At 36.6% G+C, this 24,804-nt stretch overlaps 1 protein-coding gene across 1 annotated transcript in view; it reads right to left on the reverse strand.

Moving 5' to 3' along the window:
- Positions 1-2,051: 2,051 nt before the first annotated feature.
- TNKS2 (tankyrase 2) overlaps positions 2,052-24,804 on the reverse strand; it is a 29,176-nt gene continuing 6,423 nt past the window's right edge. Inside the window, exons 4-27 of the mRNA XM_041461158.1 lie at positions 24,534-24,570; positions 24,143-24,218; positions 22,919-23,013; positions 22,315-22,381; positions 20,452-20,638; positions 19,401-19,522; positions 18,802-18,893; positions 18,636-18,714; positions 17,519-17,690; positions 16,820-16,899; positions 15,697-15,842; positions 15,051-15,216; positions 14,543-14,762; positions 14,036-14,145; positions 13,159-13,347; positions 12,143-12,395; positions 11,446-11,528; positions 10,874-10,994; positions 8,851-8,948; positions 8,137-8,211; positions 7,053-7,158; positions 6,241-6,427; positions 4,720-4,876; positions 2,052-4,395 (exon numbers count right to left, since the gene is read on the reverse strand). Of these exons, the coding sequence (XP_041317092.1) occupies positions 4,333-4,395; positions 4,720-4,876; positions 6,241-6,427; positions 7,053-7,158; positions 8,137-8,211; positions 8,851-8,948; positions 10,874-10,994; positions 11,446-11,528; positions 12,143-12,395; positions 13,159-13,347; positions 14,036-14,145; positions 14,543-14,762; positions 15,051-15,216; positions 15,697-15,842; positions 16,820-16,899; positions 17,519-17,690; positions 18,636-18,714; positions 18,802-18,893; positions 19,401-19,522; positions 20,452-20,638; positions 22,315-22,381; positions 22,919-23,013; positions 24,143-24,218; positions 24,534-24,570 (2,981 nt within the window). The 3' untranslated portion in view covers positions 2,052-4,332. The remainder of the gene's footprint in view (positions 4,396-4,719; positions 4,877-6,240; positions 6,428-7,052; positions 7,159-8,136; positions 8,212-8,850; positions 8,949-10,873; positions 10,995-11,445; positions 11,529-12,142; positions 12,396-13,158; positions 13,348-14,035; positions 14,146-14,542; positions 14,763-15,050; positions 15,217-15,696; positions 15,843-16,819; positions 16,900-17,518; positions 17,691-18,635; positions 18,715-18,801; positions 18,894-19,400; positions 19,523-20,451; positions 20,639-22,314; positions 22,382-22,918; positions 23,014-24,142; positions 24,219-24,533; positions 24,571-24,804) is intronic.

Below are 24,804 nucleotides of genomic sequence, written 5' to 3' on the forward strand. Positions count from 1 at the left end.
TCTTCTTTTGCTCCTTAAACAATTCACATTTGTTTTATATGTTAAGGTGCACAAATACTTCTGCCGTGGTCTTTTGAAAACTGTGAATGGTCCTAGCTTAAAAACTCTGCCAAGGAAGTGTTACCCTGGCTGTGTCACTGCACATGTCAGAAGCCATCCCAATCACCTTTGGTGCCACCCAGGAAGACTCCAGCTGAGACACACTTATCAACGAACCAGCTTTATCAAGATTGCAGATGGAGAGATGGAGCTCTCCTTCACTTCCTTTGAATTTCCTGGCTGCATTAAAATCCCCACTTTCCCATACATATCCTACCACTATACAGAATCCAGGTGGATAATTTGATGTGACACACTTTGCTCTTATGCTGTCTACAGGGGGGTTTTCAGCTTATCTCTGATAATCAATGCTCCGAAACCAAAGTTTTGAAGATCTATTGTGCAGGGCATTTGCCTTTGGTATTTAAACCCTATTTATTTTCTCGCACATGCTTTTGCCCAGGTCTAACATCAATGTTTTGAGCTGGCTGCAACTTTCCCCTTCTAAAACACGTGTGTTCTTCTCAAAAGGAGAGAAGTAATGTCCACACATCAGTGTTTGTTTGCTTTTTAACGTCAAAAGTAAATTGAGAAGCTGATGTACCATGATTACTTTGGCCATTCCTAACAATTATATTTGCTATTCCTAGCATGCCTTTTCAGTGTATAGAATTTGCCTTTCTTTTTTTGCAGGTTATTATTTCTTCGATTCTCTCCCTCGTGTCTGTCTTCTCTCAGTTGCCAACCTTGCCCTTTTTAGGGCAGAACTTGTTATCTTCAAACCGGTCACCTACACGATTTTTCTTCTGCGTTCTGCTCTGGCTGCCTGTAGCTTTCTCTGATCTAGTGAGCCACAGGGAGAGGGAAGAAACGCCTCGATACTCTCAGAAGCACCACTGCTTATGCTTGCTGCACAGGGACAAGAGGAGGGACACACCTCCCCTTATGTCCTCCTCGCTGGCACCACCTCCACCTCCTACAGCAACTTAAGCACAACTCCAGGAACCAGAGAGGGGCAGCCCTCAGTCAGTCTCACTGCCAGGTCACTGGAGCAAGAAAGCAGCCTTCAGCTCAATACCAATCAAGTCTCTATTTTTTTAAAATGGAAGGCAGAAGGAAAGCCACCCATGGGGCTGTTTCCAGTGAAAGAGAAAATCCATTTTATGATATTGCATTCAGGAGATGTGTACTCACAGATACACACACACGGCTAATGAGCAAGTTCAGGGTAGAAAGGACAGTGGCAATTCCTTTATACAGTCATTTGCATTCAAAATGAGTGCAAACATACCTCTGTAACATGCACTGTATGGATAACCAACTTTTTAATTTATGTAAGATAGAAGAGTGTGGCTGAATTGGTTTTTTTTTAGTTCTAAGAACTAAAGTTTAACTTATGAGTAAATCTTTTAAGAAAAGATCCTAATATTTTCAATTTGCTTAGCTGTATCACTTCTTTTTATATTAATTATTTAATTAAACAAAACCAAATCTAATGAAGAATGGGAAGTTAATTTTTTACAACCTAGATAGGTGGAATTTTTAGGAGCAATTTTATCAGAAGTTGTGTTCCCAAGACCTTTTAAAAATTTTCATTACCACTGATCTTAGAAAACATTTGCTTTCCTGCCCTCTAGTGCTCATGTCTATTTAAGTCTTCTATACAAACCTGGTTTTGGAAACCTACCACCATATAAATGGTCCTACTGAAATAAAATTACTTGCTTATTGCAATATTACCAGTGATCTAAACAGTTCCTTCTGTTGTTGCTCAGGTATGTATCACACCCATGCAGTTATCTGAAAGGTAAGACTCTTCAGGTTACTTTTCATTTTACCAAACCAATATAAGCAAGTTTTCTTTCTCAGTTCTGCACCATATTATGGAGTTTTAAGTGCATAAATTGTAGCTGACTTATGGGTTTATTATTACTAAAACATTTTCACTGCTAGCTAAAGCTGTTTGCCATATACCAAACTACAAGTTTTCACAGTATTTACAGGTTTTCATCCACATTAAAAGCTCTTCTACTTAATGTAATAAATTTGCCTCCAGTGATGCAGTTTGTTACAGCATTGTGCATGCTTACATTTAAAACAATGGGTTAACATACTACATCTGTAATTACTCCCAAGCTACCAGAAAAACAGTGAATTAAATTTATTTAGTGTTAAATGGATATGGAATGTCATACAGTACATGTAAAGACACTTCAAGATGAGTAAAGCAGAACTAATTGCACAAGGGATTAAAGGTTCACCTCAACAGTCAGTATTATCAAATCATTACAGCTTCCATCTTCAGAGTGCAAGGTATGTCATGCAAAAAAACAGCTCAAAAAATCCCCAAACAGACAAAACCAACATTGTGGTACCACTTAAAATGCTATCATACCACAATATTTTACAAGACATTAGGTGATCATTCATATAGAATGAAGCATTTTAGCAATAACAAAAAAGTTTTAAACATAATTAACAGATTTGCATGAACACAAATTCCAGCATTACTATACCTAAGGAACAGGCAACATGCTGGGAGAAAGTACCTAAAAATCAAAGCCTTTTTTATTCATAGCCAATATTACTTTCTGCAAGAATTCTGCAATCTTATTCAGTTTCCTCACATAACTGGGTAAGGTTCAATACATTTTTACATAGAGCATAATCACATAACCACCACATCAGCAAGAGGATTTAATTATCCTGATCAGTTACTACATTTAAAACCATGGTAAGATAACATGCCCTGCAAACAAATTGTCTTCTGGGACAGTGTTCTGTATGTAGAAATATTAAACAACTAAAATATACTCCTACCCACTTTAACCCCAAGTAACTTATAATTTGTATTTACATATCTTTGAAATATGTAGGTAAAAACTGCAGATGGCAGAAAAGCAGAATACACAGGAGAGCTGTGGCAGTGCTGAGGGAGCAGGTGGGTGCAGCCAGGAGCCCAAAATGACACCTGGGCAGGGGCTGTACCTTCTGCACTCCTCCTCTGCCCAAGGGCCTCACCAGGGTTACCAAAGGCAGCTGCTGCTGCGGCAGAGCTGCTCCTCCCCTCCCAGCGGGCTGAGCTGGGAGCAGAAGGGGCAGCCCCAGCAGTTCCACTCAGCTGAAAGCAAACACACTCCTACACCTGCTTCAACCACAGCTTGAATGTTAACATGGACGAGACACAGGAGATGACAGAGGATGGCTTTTAACATTTCCACCTTGCAATGCTCATATTCTGAGGGCACCAACAGGTAGATTAATCTACCAAAAATAGCATACAGAAAAGGCCAAGTTGTTTTGCCCTCATATTAGGAATAAACTATTTACCTTCCTGGCTTAAATGTAAGCAAGAGAAACTCAAGAAAGAACTTCTTGAGGTTAATTTTCCATCTACATTCAAAGAAAATAATTTACTAAAACTGTAACTTGCAAGGTCTACTAGCCTTGAAGTGAGGATACAGATTAACTATACCTATAGTTAAATAAAAAACTTCAAAAGGCATTTTACAGAAATAAAATATGCAACTCTAGGAAGTAGGTGGAAAACCACTTTAGTATTTGTCTGGAACATTCTATTTTCAAAGCCCACCATTCTCAGGAATGTATATTCATAAATAAAAATACAGAACAAAAATTTGCGTATTCAATCTAAAGTTGGATATTTCTAAACCTCTTCAGATAAAATTTGCTTTCTCCCTCACAATTAAGTGATAAAACCTGAAAAAATTTGACTTTTCAAATCTATCTCGCATGAGAAAACACAGATGAACAAACCAACATCTGGAAAAAACATTTTGTACAAGATTGCAGTTCTAAAACACTTATATTACAAAGCAATGTAAATAAATACCAGGCTAGTACAAAAGCTCTTATTTACAGTTTTACAAATGAAAACGTTTTCAGTGTAAATGCAGTGTTTTAAAGAACACAATATTAGTAAAATGAGTTCCTGTATAGACCATTACAATTTCTGCTAGGTTTGAATGCAGTAATGTATAAAACCATTGTTTCAAGTTAATTTTTGTTTATAATTTAGTACAGCCAAACCCCAGTTTATGCCTGGAATGGTATCTGTTAAAGTGCTGAAAAAGAGGACATTTCTGAAATTTTAGAAAAACATACTGTACATTATTAAAGCTTTATCAAGTCAAAACTGGTATATTTTGTTCACATTTGCTACCACACCACCTGGGAATGGGAAGTTTTTCAACAAAAACTTGTTATTATTGGGATGGCAGCCATTGATATCTTCGCATCCAAAGTCTGATGGTTTCCCACAAGTAACTTGTCTTAAGCTTCAGTGGTGGCTTCAGGTTTCATAATCTGGTAAGTAATCAAGTATTCTGGATAAGCCTGGAAGAGTGACAAACACATTGTTTATTATTTGATTCTCTGGATGAATTCATAATGTTTGTTAAGGAGGAGAAAAAATTAATATAATAATTAAAATTATTTAAAAAATTAATTAATAAAGGAAAAAAAGGCAAAACGTCAAAGGTAAAAATCCCTGGATCATTCAGGAAACATGCATCCTTTCACCTGCAACTGCAGCTGGAATTTGTTCTAAGACAAAAGCAAACCCTAGCACCACAAACCTAGGGAAAAAACCCCCAATGCATGACATGCCTTTGACAAAGACAAAAGAGAGTCTGTAAAACCAGCCCAAAAGCTCTTTACCTGCTCTCCTCTGTAAATGACATATTCTGCCAATGCCAATCCATTTACACTGGGTCGCCCAGTTACTGAGTGATGTCCTGGGGGAGAATGAGCCATTTTCATGGCACTGAACTGCAGGAAGGACTTGCCCAATGTTACACGGCAGAAGAGCAACTGCCTGTGTTGAAAGGGAAAAAGGACCATGAATACACAATGCTTATGACTTTGAACCTTGAAGTCACTTCAGTCAGCTTTCATAGTTCATAAACTTCTCAGGTTCTGTTTTGCTGAACAAAAGTTGCACTCACTTTGGAAAGCTCTAGCCCAAGGAAAGGGTTGGTAGTAATATGGAAAAATGTTTATCTTAGTTACTGGAAACAGCATACTTAACAATGTACTCAGAGACTGCTACCACCTTTTCTTTGTCTGTTACTTATTTATTTTAATCTTTTTGAGCTTTTTAGGAAAAAGTTTTTTATCCCCTCCCCCCATTACTCATCCTGACAAGGTAATTCACAAGTGTTCTAATGCTAGATTTGTATCCCAACATCAAGGCCAAGGCAAACTCTAGGTCAATGCAAAATACCTCAGACTAGCATTTGTCAGTTTGTTATGCTGTTCTCACTATTATAAGACTCAACAAGGGCTCTTATTTCTGCATACATGTACCTACTGCAATGACAATGGAATCCTGACATTTTTGTAGACCAAAGTTATGTATCACCACTTTGCTAAAACTTTTGCTTTTCTCATTCTTTGCAGAAGACAAACTAAAAACCCCTTCTTATTCAAAACTTTAAAATACATGAAGAGACTGTGACATCCTCTGCTACTCTGGAAGATGATCCTCATTATTTGAGAGTCCCAGAAAAGAGTAAGCAACATGAAAAGGGGGAGAGACTCAAATAAGGATTCTGGAAGGATGACTTTATCCTTGTACAATGTACAACAGGATGCACAAACACTAAATATTCTTCTGGTTCAAATGACTGTCACCACCAAAGCTGACTCCATGACCTAAGAGTTTATTCTGAACTGATGGTGTTGGTAACAGGTGTTCCTGTTCAAAAGTGGATTCAAGAACTGAGTTAGTGGCAGAATCCACAAACCCACATCTCTATTTCAGTGTGTGAAAAAGCAGCGATGTGAGGGCTGACTGTTGCAAAGTACATCCTCCTCAAAGAAATACTGCATCTGAATATCTCTGCATTTCTTCTTTCTCTATAACAGACAATGAACTAAACTCTCATATTGCATCTTTCACATAAGCATCTAGCAGATCCTCTTCATTCTCTGGTTTCCTAAGTCTGATTTTTATACTAAGTTAAGGGCAAAGATGTGGTTAAATGCACTAAAGATGGCTGAAGGTTCTTTAGGACTTTGAAATGTCAAAGTTTTCTGTAAGTTTTTATTAGGCCCAGCACACAGAGAGTACTGAGAAGGTCTGGTTGGCAAGGAAATCTTTCTTCAAAGAGAGACTGCTGCATTTACAGTCTAGGACACAATATACAAAAGCAAATCAGATTCTTTCAAGGGACTTACCTGTGGCAAACATAGCAAGATCTATCTTTGTGAATTGGACATCCAGTGCCACCTCCAATTCCATACACATACTGATTGCTTTTGGAGGAATTTTCAGCAAAATAAATCCCAGCTCCGAACATGCCACCTATATAGGCATGCCTCTCATCAAAGCCTTTGTGAATGATTGCATTCACAAATGGGGAGCCTAAGAGAAAGGAAGTAAAATATTGAAAATACAGTACACAGATTTTTGTATGTGTCACAATTCAATCACTCGTTCCCATTGTGCTGGGAACTATATAAGCCTTCCTTAGGAACATGCACTGTGAACTCTGCTCACCAGGACAAACTCTGTATTTGTGTACAGGAAAGATTTCAACTGGCTTTACCTTGCTAACGATAAGCTATCTTTCCTGGAATGCTTAATAAAACTAACTTATCAACTTATAAAACCAAGAAAACAAATAAAAAAAAATCCCACCCCAAAACAATCCTTAACAGAATAAAGTTTGACCTTTAATCATTTTGGTCATATAGCTGATAAAACAGACTCGAGGAGGCACACTACTTAATCTTCATTCATAACTGCTTGAAATGTTTTCACTTAGATCTTTGGCGCCTCCTTCGGGGAGAGACAAGGAGATGTAAATTTCTGAAGAATAATACAGTACATTGCATCATCCCTTGTGAAATATACAAACACTAGCTCATAAAAATCTCATGTAAAACCCGAAACCCACTTCCACTGAGGAAATTTACTTTGAGTAAGCAGAAACCCTCCAATAAAGAGTGCTGCTGATAAGATCATAAAGTGCATTTCGAATTCTCACCATGAAACAGCATCCTTTCATTGGCATGGTTATGATTCTCTTCAGAGACCTCTTTCCTTCTGTGCGTGTATCTTTCCCATAGTTTTTTGTTGCACACTTTCTGAATCTGAAACAGTCAAAATTACAAAAAAACTCAGTTCACTTTACTGGACAGATGTATAACCCATAGCCACTGTACTACCACTGCCACTGGGATGATAACACTTTCATTGGGACTCAATGAAACACAAATTGACTTACCCTGATTGTTGTTTTATCACAAGTAAGTCATAATTATATACTTATGAATCAATTAATTTTACAGAGCTCCTTGTTAATAATCCTTAAATTAAATATGCTCTAATTTAAATTTAGCAGGCTCAGTCACAATTTTTCTTGACGCCAAATCACTAGTAAAAAGATCAATCAATAAATTAAGAAATGCCTTCCGTGAAGATTTGTGAAGCGATTCTAAAAGAAAGTAAATTACATACTCCCTGCAGAGGTATGCTGGGCATTGCAAAGTCTTGTGCATGTAGATATAGCATAGCAATTCCACTGTAACTTCAGTTCAGAATAGAATTTAGTAGTATTTACTTGCAAATCAAAATATTTATGATATTAATGAAAATTATCATTACTTTAGAGGGAAAACCACATAAATACAAACCAAATTTCCATTAGATTATTTAAACTCATCTACTGCCTGTTTTTTTACACTTGTTTGATGTTAAATCAAGCCAAAATAAGGAGTTCAAAAGTTTTGATTTTCCTTCTTCTGTTTCTTTCCTGCCATTCTCCCTCAAAAGACACCCTCTTCTGCTTCATATAAAACCTCCTGCCTTTTTCTTCAAATATTCTCCAGTTTTCAGTGACATCCTGCTATGTCAATTTCTTCCTGATTATTAACCCATAAATAGCTTTTCAGTATAAATTAAGTCTTTGAATTTCCCTGGAAAGTGATCTTTATTTTGTGCATGTCTCAGAATGGCACATCTTGTCACCTTATGGAACTCTTAACAAGTGTAGAACATTTTACAGATATATTACTTTTAGACAAAACTCCAAACGTGGAAAACCACTGGCCATAAAAAAAACCAGGCACCTTTAAGATGTTGTATCTATTGAAGACTCCACCAGCATGTCCTCCATCTCTGTGCTCTCGGACAGTACTCTGCATCTGAAAATAGAGAATTTAAAGAGGATGACACTCTTTCAGAAGATATTCTACACATGTTTCCTTTACACAAGTCAAATAACAGAAAGAATTAATTATGTATTAACACAATTAAAAATCAAAAGACAAATGTTGAGGTGACTGGTTATTAAGTAATGCCAGATTTTGTGAATGCACAGGAATAGGTTTAATGATTTAAAAAAAAAAACCAACGTATTTTGACTCCATGGTCTAGTTTTCAAACTGGAGAAGATTGTCACTAATCTCTTTAAAATTGTCTTTGTTCAGAATTTTGCCTTGTGTGATTACGGCACCTTGAAAGGAAGTGATGTAAAACTGTCTATGACAAACAAGCAATCAATTGGCAGCATAGAATTTATGTTATATTGAAGACATTTCATATATAGCAGAGGTTTTAAAAATACAAGCAATAATAATGTAAGAAAGAAAAAAGTTACAGACATCATGACCACAGATTGTAAGTGGTGCAGTCAAAGCTGGGAGTCTGAAGTATCCTTATGCAAGTTTTACTTAAACTTAGTGATGTTTACTGCACTGTTGAACTGTCTAGCAATACTTCCTTATCTGGTTCTTTAGCAGCAATAGCAAAAATACTGAGAGACTACAAAGAATGGTATTTACCTCTTCTTCTACGGACTGAAATTCCTTGTCTTCGGTGGAAAGGTCTATGAGAATAGTTCCGCTAGCAGAAGTATTCAGAGTCAGGTACGGGTTAAGTCCTGTGAATGCAATAAAACACAGCAAAATATATGTGAATGTAATAAAACAGTCTCAGAAACCACAACTGCTTTCTCTGATCTGTGGACATTGATTGATCCTTCTCAGCAAGAATCATCATTTCAGACACACTAACCCATTTATCCATGCTTAGCTCACTATACTAGCACACACAACAGAGGAAATACTTGTAAACACTTTGCTTACTTCAGAGTTCATTTCAACTCTAGGCTGTGACACAGCGAGCAACCAGTCCCTGTACAGAGTCTACAACTACTGGTGGCAAAGGCATCATGAATGGGAAGAGCAACTTGAATCACTAATTATTAGGAGTATTTTTCCCATGGTCATGCAGAAAGAACTGACAAAGAACTAAGTCTGTCAATCCAAAATGCTTGAGCCTGGTATTGGAAAGCTTAAAAGATATTGAATGTTTAAAGGAAACTTCTCTATCTTTCCAAATATGCAAAAAAAAAAATAGGAATTTTACACAGAATCCAGTGTCAGTTTGCATTGGACAGACTGCAATCACAAATGGCAAGTAATGGGAGTATAATTACTGGACATAAGAATATGAAGACAGTTTGTATCAAGTGTCTTTTCTGGTCATGGCCTTTCCAGACAACTAACGGGTGACCAGAATTAAACGCTGGGTCTGCCATGAGCTCTTTCAAAGGAATAATTTGGGGAAAGTGGAAATTACAGATTCATGCACAGTCTGGAGCCTCATGTTAGCAGTGTGCAACTGGAACAGTGCTCAGGAGAAACAAAGTGGCAAGAACCAAAATAAAGCTCATCCACTACTAACCTCAAAACAATGGTTATACTTCAGGAAGAGATGCCATATGTACAAATACACATATATTCAAAAATACATCAGACCTACTTAAAAGGCAAAGTATACAGTTAGTGGCTATGTAAATTTCAAACTCAAACAAGACACAAGGCCGAAATCACACCTTAAAACTAACTTTCATCCAAATTACTCAATAAGTCTGTCCAGAAAGACCTGACAATAATGAGAAAAATATGCAGATTCACTTAAATACTTCATTATCAGGAAAAGAATTATCTTCAGGTTGGTTCTTACTGTTTTAAGGAGCAAAAAGTAATTTCGACCTTGGAATAGTGACTCATTACTATGGAGTGAACATTTTAGAATGAGATTTCACAAATGGTGAATCAGGAAGGGAGAAAATCCTACCAATTCTAATTTATTTCATTTCTATGAAACACAGCAAAACAGCAGTAAGTGGTATTTCAATTAGTCAAAGAAGAAAAAGAAAAGATTTGGAGGGTTTTATTTGCCTTCTCTGCAGCCATAGTTAAATGAAGCACACTGAATGATGACGAATTCACAACTGCTAGGACTGTGCTGGTATCAACAGTCCTGCACAGCTAAAGAGGCTTCAGCAGTAATTTCAATGTAAGCCAAAACTGTTGAACAAAGCAATTAGGTTAATTTTAGTTCACTGAAAGCACATCAACTCTATTTTTAAAGAGAAGTGTAAGAATTTCAGCTGGCTTTCTGAGTGAGCAGACAGCATTCTGTGGCAGGACCCAACAAACAGGACATAACAGGCCTGAACTCGTCAACAGAATGTGCTCTGCTCTTCAGAGTGCCCTGATGAAGATAAAATGCTCCCTATCTCAAGGAGCTTATGAGCATTTTGCATTAAGTCAACACTTTACCTAAGTAAACAAAAAAGAGTGACCACAGAGAAAAAATATAAATCAGAGAACTGAAAGGCAAGATTCACAGTAATTCACAGCATAAATAAAAGTACCCAAGTTTCAAGTCAGAAGACATTCTTACCATTTATTACCAATTCTTTTTAATGAGATATAATTTGGAATAACATAAGTAATTCATAAAAATTGATTACGTAAAGGCAGTATTATGTGATAATTTAAAATAAGCATATACCTTGTTGTCCAGAAATAAGTCTTTCAACTCCTTTGATGATTTTATGCCTATGGCCATATGCATTAATGCCAATTTCCTTCAATTCTTTGTGTCCCATTTCAACCAATACGTCCAATGTTATCTACAATGAAAGCAAGAGCATGTTTTTTGTACTAGAACAAATGCCAATGACAGTGGAAACATACCTCACAACAGCTGTGAGAAAAAACAAGTGTGAAAAAAACAGGAACATTAGAGGCTTCAGTGTATTTTCATATTTTACTCAACTGCTTTCTTCTAACTTTTTGTCTTAAGTAAACATGCTACAAACTACAAATTGTAACTTGCATTGTGTATGCATTATGTATGTAACTTGCATGTGTATCATTATGTATATGTTAATATATACGCATATATTTTAAGATATATTTTGTAATATATAAATTAAAAATCCAGTTACAGTACTTTCCTTCATCCAACTCATTTTGACTGTCACTCATTGAAAATCTGTCTTATTACATTATACTAACCAGTCACTATTTATTCCATTGCTTTCTAGCCCAGACTATCTGGAAATAAATATAACCACTTACCTGTTCTCTCTCAAATATGTCAATCAGATGTTCAAGGCCAAGGTTCCGCACAAACTGATTAATGCTAAAATCTACACCTGAAACTGGGTAAGAAGAAAAACACAATGTACACTCATACCTGTACTTTAAAATAAGGCATACACATCTGTCTGTGGCAACAATGAGAGAGGCAGATATTCCTGGTCTTTTGCAGATGTAGATTAAATATTAAATATCACTAACCAGTAGCAACTAATCTGCTATTCTACTTCCCTAAGAACAGTCTTTGCCAGAAAACAAGGCAACCAGCTACCAGAAATGCAAGTTACTAGAGAAAATATATTTACAAGTAAAATGTCATAGAAATAAACTTTTTAAGACACCTGATCTAAGAACAGCCTCTTAAAAACTAGATAAAGTTTGTAGTAAAATACTGCTTGGTATGCAGCTAAATGTCATTTGACTTGTCCCTTAAAACATAATTCACCATATTGGTTCTGTTCAGCAAAACCAAAAATTTTAAAGGCTCTGTAAATGGTAAAACAGTAAAATCTTATACTGCAAGACTTTCAGACTTCTGTTCCTCATTAATAACATCATAAGCAATCTAAATACTGCATATGCTATAATACCTCTATGAATGTATGGGAAACTTCACACCTTTGTGTTCTTTTCACCATTTGTTAAGAGATGTCATTCACTCCTGAGAAAGCCTCACCTTCTTTTTTCTCCAGAACAGTAGCTCCCTCTGCACAGTTTGTACCAACAACAGAGGGAAGTTCAGAAAAACTACCAGACAAGTTGTCAAGACTACTTGCAGCAGACAGACTGGACGGACTGGATGGAACAGAAGAGAGGGAATCAGCTGCAGAACCTGTAGTCTGAGACACACTTATAACCTGAGGTTTGTAGCAAGTCGGTAAGGCAGATGGAGGCATTGCTGCAGTCAGTAACGCACTGACATCGTCTGCCTGAAGAGCAGAAAACAACTCATTAGAACAGAGGAACACTTCTGCACAATGTTTTTTCCTAGAATGCACTATCATTTTATCAGATTTCTTAAGTACACTGCAAAATAATATAGGAAAAACATGCATTTTACACAGTGCAGCTTACAAATGGCCTTTTTTGCCAAGAGCATACATGAAACTGTAAAATGTCTGTACATAAAAGCGGTAAAAACGTAAAAAGTAAAGACTTCAGTATTTCTAAAAAAAATGTAAGGGCAGTTAATTAATTTGCTATAAAAAATGAACAGAAGCTTCTACTGGCAACCAGAATTTATGAAACAAAACAGTTACTTTGAGAGTTGTTTTGGATTACATTATAATACTTAGAAAGAACACCCCTAAGAATTTAACAGCCAGATGGTTTCTTACATTTATGCTGCCAAAGGTTTGCTTATATTTTATTGTCACAATTTTTGTATTAGTCAAACTATAAGCCCTGAATTCAAAGCAACAAATTGCAACTATTAATTCATTTTGTTAGCATTCTGAGGTTTTTTCACCCCCTGTCCATACTGAAATAAGATTGCCTAAAGCAAGAAATTATTTAAAGACAGTTTATAAAGCTCTACTGACTTCCCTTGCCAGGCACATACAAACCCCACAGACACCACAGCATTTTTAATTTTGCAGAAGTGGTTGTATTACTGTTTTGTAAACAATAGTTTTAAATGAGGTGTCACATGCAGATAAGTACAGATTTCCTAAGACGAGCCTCATCACTTACAGTGACCAGGTCCAATGGTGTTTGTCCTTCTTGGTTTTTCAGAGTAGGATCAGCCCCATGTGCCAGTAACAAGGCACAAAGCTGAGTCCTTCCTTTCTGGGCTGCTTCATGAAGTGGTGTGAAAGCCCATTTGTCTGTAGCATTCACACATGCATTATATTTTATAAGTAAAGCTGCTACATCAACATGCTGGAAAAGTAAAAAACACCTGTTAAATTCCAAGGTACCACAGTGTACTAAAATATTTCAGAACTATTACTGCTATTTCTCTGTAATCAGATTAATTCTGACTTTTCTTGGAATGCATTTAATTATGATTTTAGAAAGTATTAAAGCAAGGTGTTTTCTTCCTCACCTGTGACATATCAGCAAAAAGTTAAGTAAGATTTCTTCTCTTGTGAAAGAAGGATAGAGTAAAACAAAATTCCAAATCCAGAGGAATCTGAAGGAAGAAAGCCTGATTCTGAACTTCCAGTTTGGAAAGTTCTCCAACTGTTTTGGTTAAAGACTTGATTCAAGGACAAAGATTCACGAAGTACACAAAAACAATTGCTGTCTCAACAGCATTCATATACGTGAGATCTTCCTGATACAATCTGACTGGCACAGATAAGGAAAGGCATTTTATATAACACCTTTCAGCCTGCTGGCTTTTTAGGCATTCATGGCCAGAAAACTCCATTCGTGACTTTACAAATTCGTAAGAGTCTTTACCTACAACATAACCTGCGATCTAATTATTCATTCTGTATCTTACAAATAAGATTACACTATAACTCAGTAGCAAAAGCATTCCACAGAGGCTCAAAATGCTGTCAATAAAATGTACAATTAAAAAAAAAAATAAATAAAGTCTCAGAAAGTTTGAGCTATTTACCCCATAAGATGCTGCATTATGCAGAGGAATCAAGCCTCCTTTATCCTGTGCATTCACATCTGCTCCATGCTGCAACAGGTATTCTGCAACCTCTAAATTATTGTAACCAGCTGGAATTGCAGAAGGACAGAATGAACAGAATTAAAACACCACCCCCTACAGGCTGTGGAGAAATTAATTATTAACTTAAATTACTTGAAAGAAAATAAAATTGTCAGTCCCACTGAAGACAGTGCAATACCTATTACGAAAGACATGATTACCTTAAGAGTATTTGGTTTTAAAATGTGTCAATAAACAACACAAGATCCTCTCTGGCTAGACAGAAGAGGAAAATAATTAAACAGTTTGAAAATCAACCTAAAATTAATATGCATAAGAACCTAATTTTTTTAAAGAAAAGGTACTGAATCCTCAGCTTGAGGCTACACTATAAACTTGTGTAGAAATAGAAAGTTCAGCCACAGTAATTAGTAACTGATCAAACTAGTTAATTAGAGCACTGACCTGCTAAATGTAGTGGTGTTGAATGCCGTCCTTGCGTGTCCCGACAGTTGACATTGTCAGGTGAACAGAGCTTTTTTACTCGGGCCAAACAACCTTTCTTTGCAGCATCTAGGAGAGCTGCATCTCCTCTAAGCAGGTCTTGAATATCAGTATCACCATCTTTAACAAGGTCTAGAGGAGTATTTCCATCCCTGTTTTTCTTTGTAGGGTCAGCTCCATGCTGTGCACATCAAAAACAGGTGGTAAGTATGTCAGCAGAATAAACATGCTGCATCTTAGGCACCGAATGCCTTAGTGAGCAAATATTCTGACACATATTGGAATCCTGCAGAGAGCCTTCCATTTACTGTGTGAAAAAGGACAACACGGGCACTAACTGTATCCCTTTTACTGCAAACATTTAACTACAAATAATTTAGAAACCACAAATCAATGTTTAAAACATAAACGGACTTTGTAAGTGATTAAGAAAGAAAAGAAATTTACATCCCTCCAGCATATGTAATACCTGTAACAGGAGTTTGCAAATCTCGTATTTTCCTTTTGCTGCAGCTTCATGCAAGGGAGTGAATTTCCACAAGTCAGCCACATTGACAACAGCACCATGTTTAACCAACAGCTCTGCAACTTCATAGTGACCGTATGAGCAGGCGTTATGCAAAGGGACAAGTCCTCTGGAAACAATTAAAAGAAGACAAAAACTCTCTTTAAAAACAGGGTATTTTTTCAACAACAATATAAACCTAAAACACAATGCATCTTTGACCATATCAAACCATGACAAAATATTTCTCTACTCCCCCAACAGTCTAATATAGCGGGAGTGTCACCATTGAGCCAGAAATGACACAAAATCACTCGAAGGCTGGTTTGCAGAAGGAGACTTTAATATGAAAGTACCTATTGCAGTAAAAACTTAACCAGCGGGGCACTAAAGAGAAGTAAAAGCACAGGGCCAGAGAAACTCTTGATGCTCTATCTTACGTACTGCAAAATGCTTTTGAATATTCTTAGCATCTTCATTCTAACAGAAGCTTCCATGAAAATAAAAAAATGTCTTAAGAAAAATAGGATGCTTATCAGCTAGCAATATTCAAAAACTGATAGATATGATCTATTTCAATTGCCAAGAAAATATATATTCAAGCATTTACCCCTTATCTTTTGCATGTACATCAGCTCCATGCTGAAGAAGATACTCCACAACAGATACTCTGTTGTATCCAGCTGCAAAATGAAGTGGTGTAGACTGACGTCCTTCAATATCTCTGCAGTTCACACTCTGGACTGTACACAGCTTCTGTGAATTTCCCCAAACAAAACACGTCACTACATATAGTGCTGACACCTCTAATTTAGTCATAGAATAGGGTTATACACATCTTATTTTGCATAACTGTTTTCAATAAAAAGCCATTATTTTTACAGTCTTTACTTTTTACGGATTTTGTCCTGAAGAAAAAATCCACCTGCTCCCAAATCCACACCTCTGACTTTAGTTAATGCTTTTTATATAAGGCAAACAATCTGGAGGTTTGGTTTGGAATACTGTACTCTGCAATCTGTAATAATTGTGCAATGCAAAGGTTTTAGGACCAATCATAATTCTAAAGCAGGCAGTGAAGAACTGTTTGATTGTTTGCTTTGAGAAATTATACACTGACATATAATTCTGCGCTACTTTGGCTGGCGTGGAGTTAATTTTCTTCACAGTGGCTGGTATGGGGCTGTGTTTTGGATTTGTGCTGCACACAGGGCTGATAATACAGACATGTTGTCGTCACTGCTGAGCAGGGCTCACACAGAGCCAAGGCCTTTTTGTGCTGCCATGCTGCCAAGGAGGCTGGGGGGAGACACAGCCAGGACAGGTGACCCCAACTGACCAAAGGGCTGTTCCAGACCAGATGGCATCATGCTCAGTACATAAAGTGGGGGAACAAGGAGGAAGGGGGGAACACTTGTAGTGATGGAGTTTGTCTTCCCAAGTCACTGTTATCCAAGATGAGGCCCTGCTCTCCTGGGGGTGGCTGGACACCTGCCTGCCCATATGAAGTAGTGAAATAACTCCTTGTTCTACTTTGCTTGTGTGTGTGGCTTTTGCTTTCTCTATTAAACTGCCTTAATCTCAGCCCATGAGTTTTCCAGCTTTTACCCTTATGATTCTCTCCTGATCCTTCTGGGGGGAAAGTGAGCAAGCATCTGTGTGGGGCTTGGTTGCTGGCTCAGGATAAACCATGACAAATTCCTTCTTATTTTTAAGTAGAGGTTTAAGCTTACTTTTACAGTATCCACATCTCCAGCCTTGGCAGCCTCCAGTAACTGTCGATCTGCATCAGAATTACCTAATGGGATACCTTCTGCAAAATAAATGAAATTGCATGACAGGTAAGTGTAGGCAGTGGAAGAAATTTGTTAAAACAGGAAATAACTAGTTTTTTTAAAGGGAAATAATTGAAAAAGTTAACCAACAAGTTTTGTCTCTGTTTACTATCTACAACTATAGCTGCTAGAGCTAATGGTATTTGGGAAGTTGACTTCAGCAACGTGCTTCCTGTATGTTTTGGAATATTGTGGAACCAACATAGCATTCTTATTTCAGTTTCAGAATTAGACCAGATCAAGGTTATGTATGTATTATAATGCCCAAACCTTACTCTTGAAAAATCCACCTACACTGTTGCCTCCACTCACAAATGCAAATCAAGCATTTTTTGTTTTAGAAACTCATTTTCTACTTTCAAGATTCCCCCCATCCTACTGTCAGGATTTTCATAAAATTATTCCAGGTGACTATATCCCAAAATCTTCATATCTGATTATCCAGACAGTAAATGATATTGTTAAGTATAGAGTAAAACATCACCTAGTACTTTTCACACATTTTTTTTTGTTGACTAGTCTCCACTGTTATTTGGCAGCACTTGGAACAGCAAGTAAAAAGAAGCAACACAGTGGATGTTGAATAACTCAGCATACCTTGTAGAAGCTGTTGCACACTTTCAGTCCCCATCTGTAAGGCTGTAAAGCCCTGCAGAGACACGATGGAAGGATCACATCCAGAACTCAGCAGCAACCTGCATGTCTGAAGATGACCACAATGTGCTGCTCTATGAAGAGAGGTCTGGCCAAGATTATCTAATGCATTAACCTAAAAATAACATAGACAAGAAATACCACCATCAAGTTAGTATTAAGATGTTTTCATTGCTGACTGGGAACATTTCACAAGTAGTATCCTTACTCTAATAAAAAGAACGTATTTAATATATTTCCAAAGGTGATGACATTTCAAACAAAAACAGCTCATAAAGTAGACCCCTTCTAGAGGCATCGGAATAATCCAGTGCATTTTTACCACAAACAGGAGTAATTCACTATTTTGCTCCTCACAGTACAGATGTTCAGTGCTAACATGTAGAACAGCTTCTACCTTGCATTAGCTTATTGTGCTTTCTCAGACTGAGGACTTCCTATCTGTTGGCTCAGCCGAAGTATATTCAACAATTTAAAACTTTGCACCCAAACCTTACTTTCACTCCCTACTCTTCCTCTGGTTTTTGAAACTTCATAGCAGTTAGGCTACAATCAAATTTCTATGAGAGAGATTCAACTGTCAATCTTGGAGGGTTCAAGCACTACAGGGTCTCTCCTTTCCACATTTTCTTTTTGTGCAAGTTTGAACTAAACATTGTGATATGAATTAACATTTTGCCTTAATTTTACTTTTTACTGCATACAACATCATGTAAAGTCTATCTGTCACACAGTTCAGTTTAGCTTCTTGCTGTTCATATACACTCCCCACTTTTTTTCCTTATGTATTCCATTATTCCTGCTGGACAACAAAGCACTGAGTAAGACACTTTGAAAGTTTTCCATTCCCAGAGAGAACCATGTCTGCACTTCTTAAAAATAGGACCAAACCAACAATGATTCTGTAATGTATAGGGCTGTACTGATGGATTGATGGCCTGTAGCTGAAGTCTACAAATCTAGAAACCTCCCAAAAGGAATTATTTTACAAAAACTTCCACTCTCGCAGTGTGAAAATCTGTACAGTACGTGAATGTCAACAGAACTATGATACTCATACCTTAGCTTCATGTTTCACAACTACTTCAACAACATCATTATGAGCTTTTTCTGATGCCACATGCAGAGGAGTCAAGAAGCTTAAAAAAAAAAAAAAAGAATAATTCAAAATGTATTTTGCAAAACCCTCTAAACAAACATAAGAGCATTCATATGTAACCACTCACTCTTTTGTTTTTTCATTGATATTGGCTCCTTTCCTCAGCAGCAATTCACATACTTGTTTCCTCTTAGGATATGGAGATGCAGCAGCACAGTGCTGTAAACATGAAAAAGTTTATAATTAACAACCAGCTAGCAATATCCAGGTTTTACTACCTGCTGATCAACTGGCAGTTAAGAGCTGGTGGCATACAAAGACAACAGGAAAAAAAACCCCAAACGCTTAGACGCTTATTAGTTTGGAAGATTCCACATGGGCTTTTGGATTTACTCCGGTATTTTCAACAACTCCCCTTTCTAATAACTGCTGGAAACCACCAAAACAAAACTAACATACATAGCTTGCTGTTGCTTAAAATGAGACTATTCTACAAAACCCAGTCATTTAGACAATCTAAACAGCCTAAATAATTTATGTTAGTCTTAACATTAACTTTAAGAACAAAATATCAATCAGTGTTATTTGCTTAGCTAGACACTGGGTATTCCAGGTTGGTCTGAATTACAGCACTTGACACTGCAATATTTGTTGCTAAACTATTACCTAGTCTGCTTAGGTTAGCTAAAATATATACAAAACCATTAATAAATCCTGAGATATTACCAATGCTGTCTCATGTGTCTGAGGATGCTTGAAGTTCACTGTTTCCAAAGAAAGATGTTTCTTTATACGAGCTACATCCGATTCTCTTGCAGCCTGCAGCAGTGAGTGACCCTTGAATTCATCTTAAAAAACAAAGAAATATATAGCAGAGGGTTACACTCCTTGGCTCAAGAAGGATCAAGAGAATTGCTTCTTTCAGTTAAAAAAAAAGAAATTCATTGTATTCAGCAGACCATGGAGCGCACATTTCCAAGTCTGACTCAAGCTATTACATCAATTGACAGAACTTGTTAGTTAAGTCAAAACACTACACAAATTTTGCTTTGTTTCTAAACCAAAGCCAGACACATCCAAACTGGCTGCACAAGATCTATTTCACTCACCACTCTGTAGGTTCTACTGTACATAGGTACTAACTCAGGCATATAAAAATCTCTACTTCTGACCTATTTTTGGAAAACCATCTCTAGATGCTTTCATGAAGCCTAGTGTAGTATTTACTGACAATTTTTGCAAATATCCCAGAAAGTTATTGTTTCCCCACTCAAGGACAGAACCTGAGGTCACTCTTTTCACTCTTTAAATTTGCTGGACAAAAATCAATGTCCTTCATCAGTTTTTTTGAACTTTCAGTGATTGTGGCACACTCAAATGTATTCAGCATTCTAAACATTTAACTCTTTTCTTCAAAGAAAAAACTGTAGAATTAAAATTAATATTTCAACAATCTTGATGCAACGACAGGAAGTAAAGTACGGGATATGAAAGTGTATTGGCAAGGTCATGAGGGAAAGCATTTAATAGCGGAAAAGCTACAAAATCCATCACAACCACTTGACTATAAAACTGACAGTAAAATTATTTTAAATGCCTTCATTCAGAAAATATAGCAGTTTCAAATTATAAACAGTGAAATATACTGTGTAACACTGCACAATTACTGTTAAAGTGTAAGCATTTTCCAAATCTGGTTTTTGGCAGGTCACTGTCTAGGGAATCTAATTACACATTGCAAGCTGTAACTGCAGAACTGATCCCACTTGATACTCACATGCTAATCGTTCTTTTAATTGGGGTGTTGGAGCCAAATCAATGGTGCTTTTGTTGTGACAGTTCAACAGTGTTGGGTCAGCACCATAACTTAACAAAAGAGAACATACTTCCACCCTGTTCTTAGAAGCTGCTTCATGCAGAGGGGTGAATTGCCACAGATCCATTGCATTCACACATGCTCCATGCTTGAAATGGAAAGGGGTAAAAAAAGATGCAATCAAAACCAGGACATCAGAAAAAGATTATGTTATTAGTTTTAATACAGTAGACTGTTAAAATAAAAATCAATGCTTATATGCAAACTGTTACCAAGACACTCATTTTCAATCTAACACAACATTTCAGCACATTGTGGTTTTTAATCACCTGGTGTCCCACAGGTATATTCAAAGAAGCCAAAGGCTAGCTAGTCTTTTCAGGCTTTTTCAGAAAGGAAAGGAGCTCTGCTACATATCAAATCAGAGAAAGAGAAATATTCACATTCTCCAAATCACCTGCGAACAAGCTCTGGTTCTTTTCAGCCCTAAAAAATGCCTGGAGTGACCAGCTGCACTAAGATAAATGTATGTTCTGTGAATAACCCCCAAGATATGAGTGCCACAGTATCTCAGCTGAGATGGGCACTCAGTTTCAAATTCAAAACATTTAAGTACAAGACCCTACAAATAACACTCCTGGATGAGTAATGTATGTGTAATTCTTCTCCAGTAACATTTTGATTGTACTTCAAGTTCAGTCTGTAAGCAAGTATATGCTCTTTTCCATTGCTTCTCTTAAAGCTGTATAGCTTTGCAAAAAGTAATTCAGAATTCTCTAGAGCACAAATCCAATGCAGAACACAACTCTAGCTAAATCGTTAAAACACACAGTAGCGTATAGGCAAAAGCTCATTTGTGGGGTTGTATCTAGTACCACCATTGTAAAAATTCACTTTACAACTGGCCCCTGAAGTAAAAAAAAAAATCATGGCCATTTATATTTACTGCAATGTAAGCTTATTTCGATAAGTTTTTACAACATTTTTTGCTAAACAAGTAGAAAGATACATGGAATTAGTGGGGGGCTGAAACACACATAGCAGAACAAGAGCTATTCTCTGAGCAGCCAAATGTCTGGAGTTAGATAACAGAACACTCTCAGTTGTTATAACAATCTTGATTTGCTGTGGCAGCTGAGAATAGGCACAGCTCAAAACTCCTTTGGTGGAGTACACATATTATGCTGCAGCCCACATCTTCAAGCCACTAGTTTAATGTGTATCATACTTCTCTTCAAGACTAACATAATCCAGACACACTGCTTCAGTTCCAAGAGTTCCCTTCTGTTAGGAAAACTGACAGGTTTCTCTTTCTTTGGGATAAAGCGTACAATTCAGGGCCAGAACTGATACTGTAAAGTTAATTTCCTCAAAAGACTAACTGCTCTTTAATTTTAAAACATTTACTATCTTTACCAGTATTCTTTTTAAATACCTCTTATTGCTTTGTCATCTAAAATATTCTTCTGCTGTCAAACTCAAAACATCACTCAGCTTGTAGGGGCTTTTTCGGTGCTTCTTCGGTTTTTTTTTTTTTTTTTGTGAGTGTAGAAAGATTGAGATAAGCAGTACTTACTTGGTGGTATGAAAACAATCAACTTTGGAGCAGAGAGAATTAAAAACTGAAAGCACATTTATAAAGAAAAAGCTTCCTCGCAAACAGAAGATTCTGTAGCTCCAGCTTAATAATCACTAACATGTAGAGCAAAAGCAATTTATCATTAAGTTTTGTAAATTTATATTAAAAAAATATGCAACTTGTCTTAGTCTATTATAAACTGTTCTTTTTTAATAATATGCAATCTGATCTCTTCAAAGACTGACCTTTACTAGAAGCTCTGTTACTTCATAATGACCATAGGAACAGGCATTGTGAAGTGGCACCAGATCTCTACATAGAAGAAAAAGGAGTAGGATGATTATTTTCGTACACATATATTAATTTCAAATGCATGTAACACATTGCAACTGGTACTATGCTTCATGTTGAATATTTTACAAAAATAATATAACAAATGTTCAAATGAAACTATGGGGAAATAAGAAGCTGAAGAAGAAGCCAGAAAATCCCATCAGGATTTATCAGAACAGTAAACATCTACAATAATCAGAAGATGAGAAGTGAATTGCATTGTCTCACTGCAGATGAAGTGGTTCCACTCAGACTTGGAACCCTAAGCAGGAAGAACTATCTGCAGGGGACGTTCAGGAGTGACCCTAATTATATCCTTTTCACAAAAACAGTGCTGTAAGATCTTCTCCTGTGAAAACTAATCAAATCACATTTTTGTCCTAACGGAAAGGTTAAAGGTGACAGAACAGTCTAAAGGTGGAAATTCTTTGTGGTTAAAACAGTATTACTGCTCTTTACTTCACCTCAATTTTTAATGGATTCTGTTTGATCTGAATAAAGGAAAAAGGAACCTACCCTTTATCCTTAGCGTGTACATCAGCTCCGTGCTGCAGTAAGAGCTGGACTATTTTTACACGGTTATACCCAGCTGCTAAATGTAATGGAGTAGACTGAAACAAGAGAATGGAGAATAAATCAGTAACACAAAATCAAGGTTGAGTTTCTATTTCTTTTTCCACAACTTGTTATCTGTACTAAATGCTGAAGTCCTTCAAGACTTACAAGCTTAAAAAAAATCCCAAAGTGCATGAATCAGACATGTGATAACTATGTTCACTGTTCACTAACTACTCTTCAAGTCCACATAAACACAAATCCCAAATTTACTCCATCACTAATACAAAGGCCATTTTTGGTTTTTTAGCCTACCATAGCTATAAATACTTTGCTAGCACAAACTATATCCTTGTGAAAGGGGAAGTAGGAAGACCATTAGCAACAATGACAGTTAAAATATGAAGAAGTCTCTCTAGCAAATGCATTCAAGGATCAGCAGCACTAAATGCAGAGCTACAAATTAGTGAGGAGGACTCTTACCCTCTGCATTTACAAACCCATCCACTGAACCAGATTTTTACAGTTCTTAGAGGATGAGCCTCATAACCAGATGAGAAAACAGAGATGCATCAGTGGTCTGGAGATCCCAGTATTTTACCACAAAGCCCCATGAAGGGGAAGCAACTAAATCAAAACTTGGGTGAATGAGTACAAATACTTCATGAGAATAATGATGCCAAAAAGTGATACTCAATAACCTGAACCTTCTGTAGGCTAGGGACTGAACCCAGAAGACTCCGGATTTTTCAGAATGGAGATTCTGAACATTTTAATGTATTTTTTTACCATTACTTACAGCAATGAGCAGCTTGCTCCTGAATCAGGAGCAGTAACTTGCCTAAGGGTGCTTGTCAAATAAAGTGCCTGTGTGTTTCTCCCTGATAAGGACAAAAATCTGTGAAAAGGCCTTTCTTCTTTATCACTGCAGATATGAAGGTCAAGCAGAAGCTTCAATTGAGAAGGTGTTTGTTTATTGCTCCTATATAGAATTACTTGCATAGTCCTTTTAAGATTAAAAAACAAACAAAAAAAGCTCAGCTGGCTGCTAGAGAAGTGGAATCTTATTTTTCCATATACAGGGAAGAAAACAGATTTTATGTTTAACATTTTTAAAATCTGGTCAAACAATAACTGGATCATGTAAGAGACAACTACTTTTAAATCAAATTTAAAAAAAAATACCTTTCTGCCATCACTTGCATGACAGTTAACATTTAATGGTGTAAGAAGAGACATCATCTTTTCCTCATTTCCACTCCTGAAAAACAAGATGTGAAATGAGCAGAAATATTCTTATCCCAATTTTTAGTAGCTTATTCTGGTTTTATATTTTTAACTGTGATAATGTTCAACAGATCTGAAGCAACACATCTTCCTCTGTATTGTCAGCATTAAAGAAAAACAAAAATGCATTTATGCAACTACTTTTGTAGCTTCATTCACCGAAAACAGGCAAAGCTTAGCATCTAGATGGAATGCTAAATAATAAATTCCACAGACTACATATCTATATATTAATTACACAAAATTCTGCAAATATAACTAATTCCAGTTATTTTCCAAACATACATACCTGGCACTTTCTAAGAGTTCATCTTTCTTGTATTCACCTAGAAGACAAAAGGGCTTTCTTTAGCTGTCACATAAGTATCTGTATGTGAAGTTAACAACTTACCCTCTTCTAAAATTTTGGAGAACCTAAGTGCTAGAAGTACTTACAAATACTCTTTTCAGTTATTAAAGGGAGAATTTAAAAAAGAGAAAGGGTCAGTTTTTACACAGTCAAGTATTGAGAGGACAAAGGGAAATGTGCTCAACCTAGAAGAGGAGAGATTTAGATTAAA

This window comes from Pyrgilauda ruficollis, unplaced genomic scaffold (assembly GCF_017590135.1).
Source record: "Pyrgilauda ruficollis isolate IOZ18807 unplaced genomic scaffold, ASM1759013v1 scaffold15, whole genome shotgun sequence".
Taxonomy (NCBI): domain Eukaryota; kingdom Metazoa; phylum Chordata; class Aves; order Passeriformes; family Passeridae; genus Pyrgilauda; species Pyrgilauda ruficollis.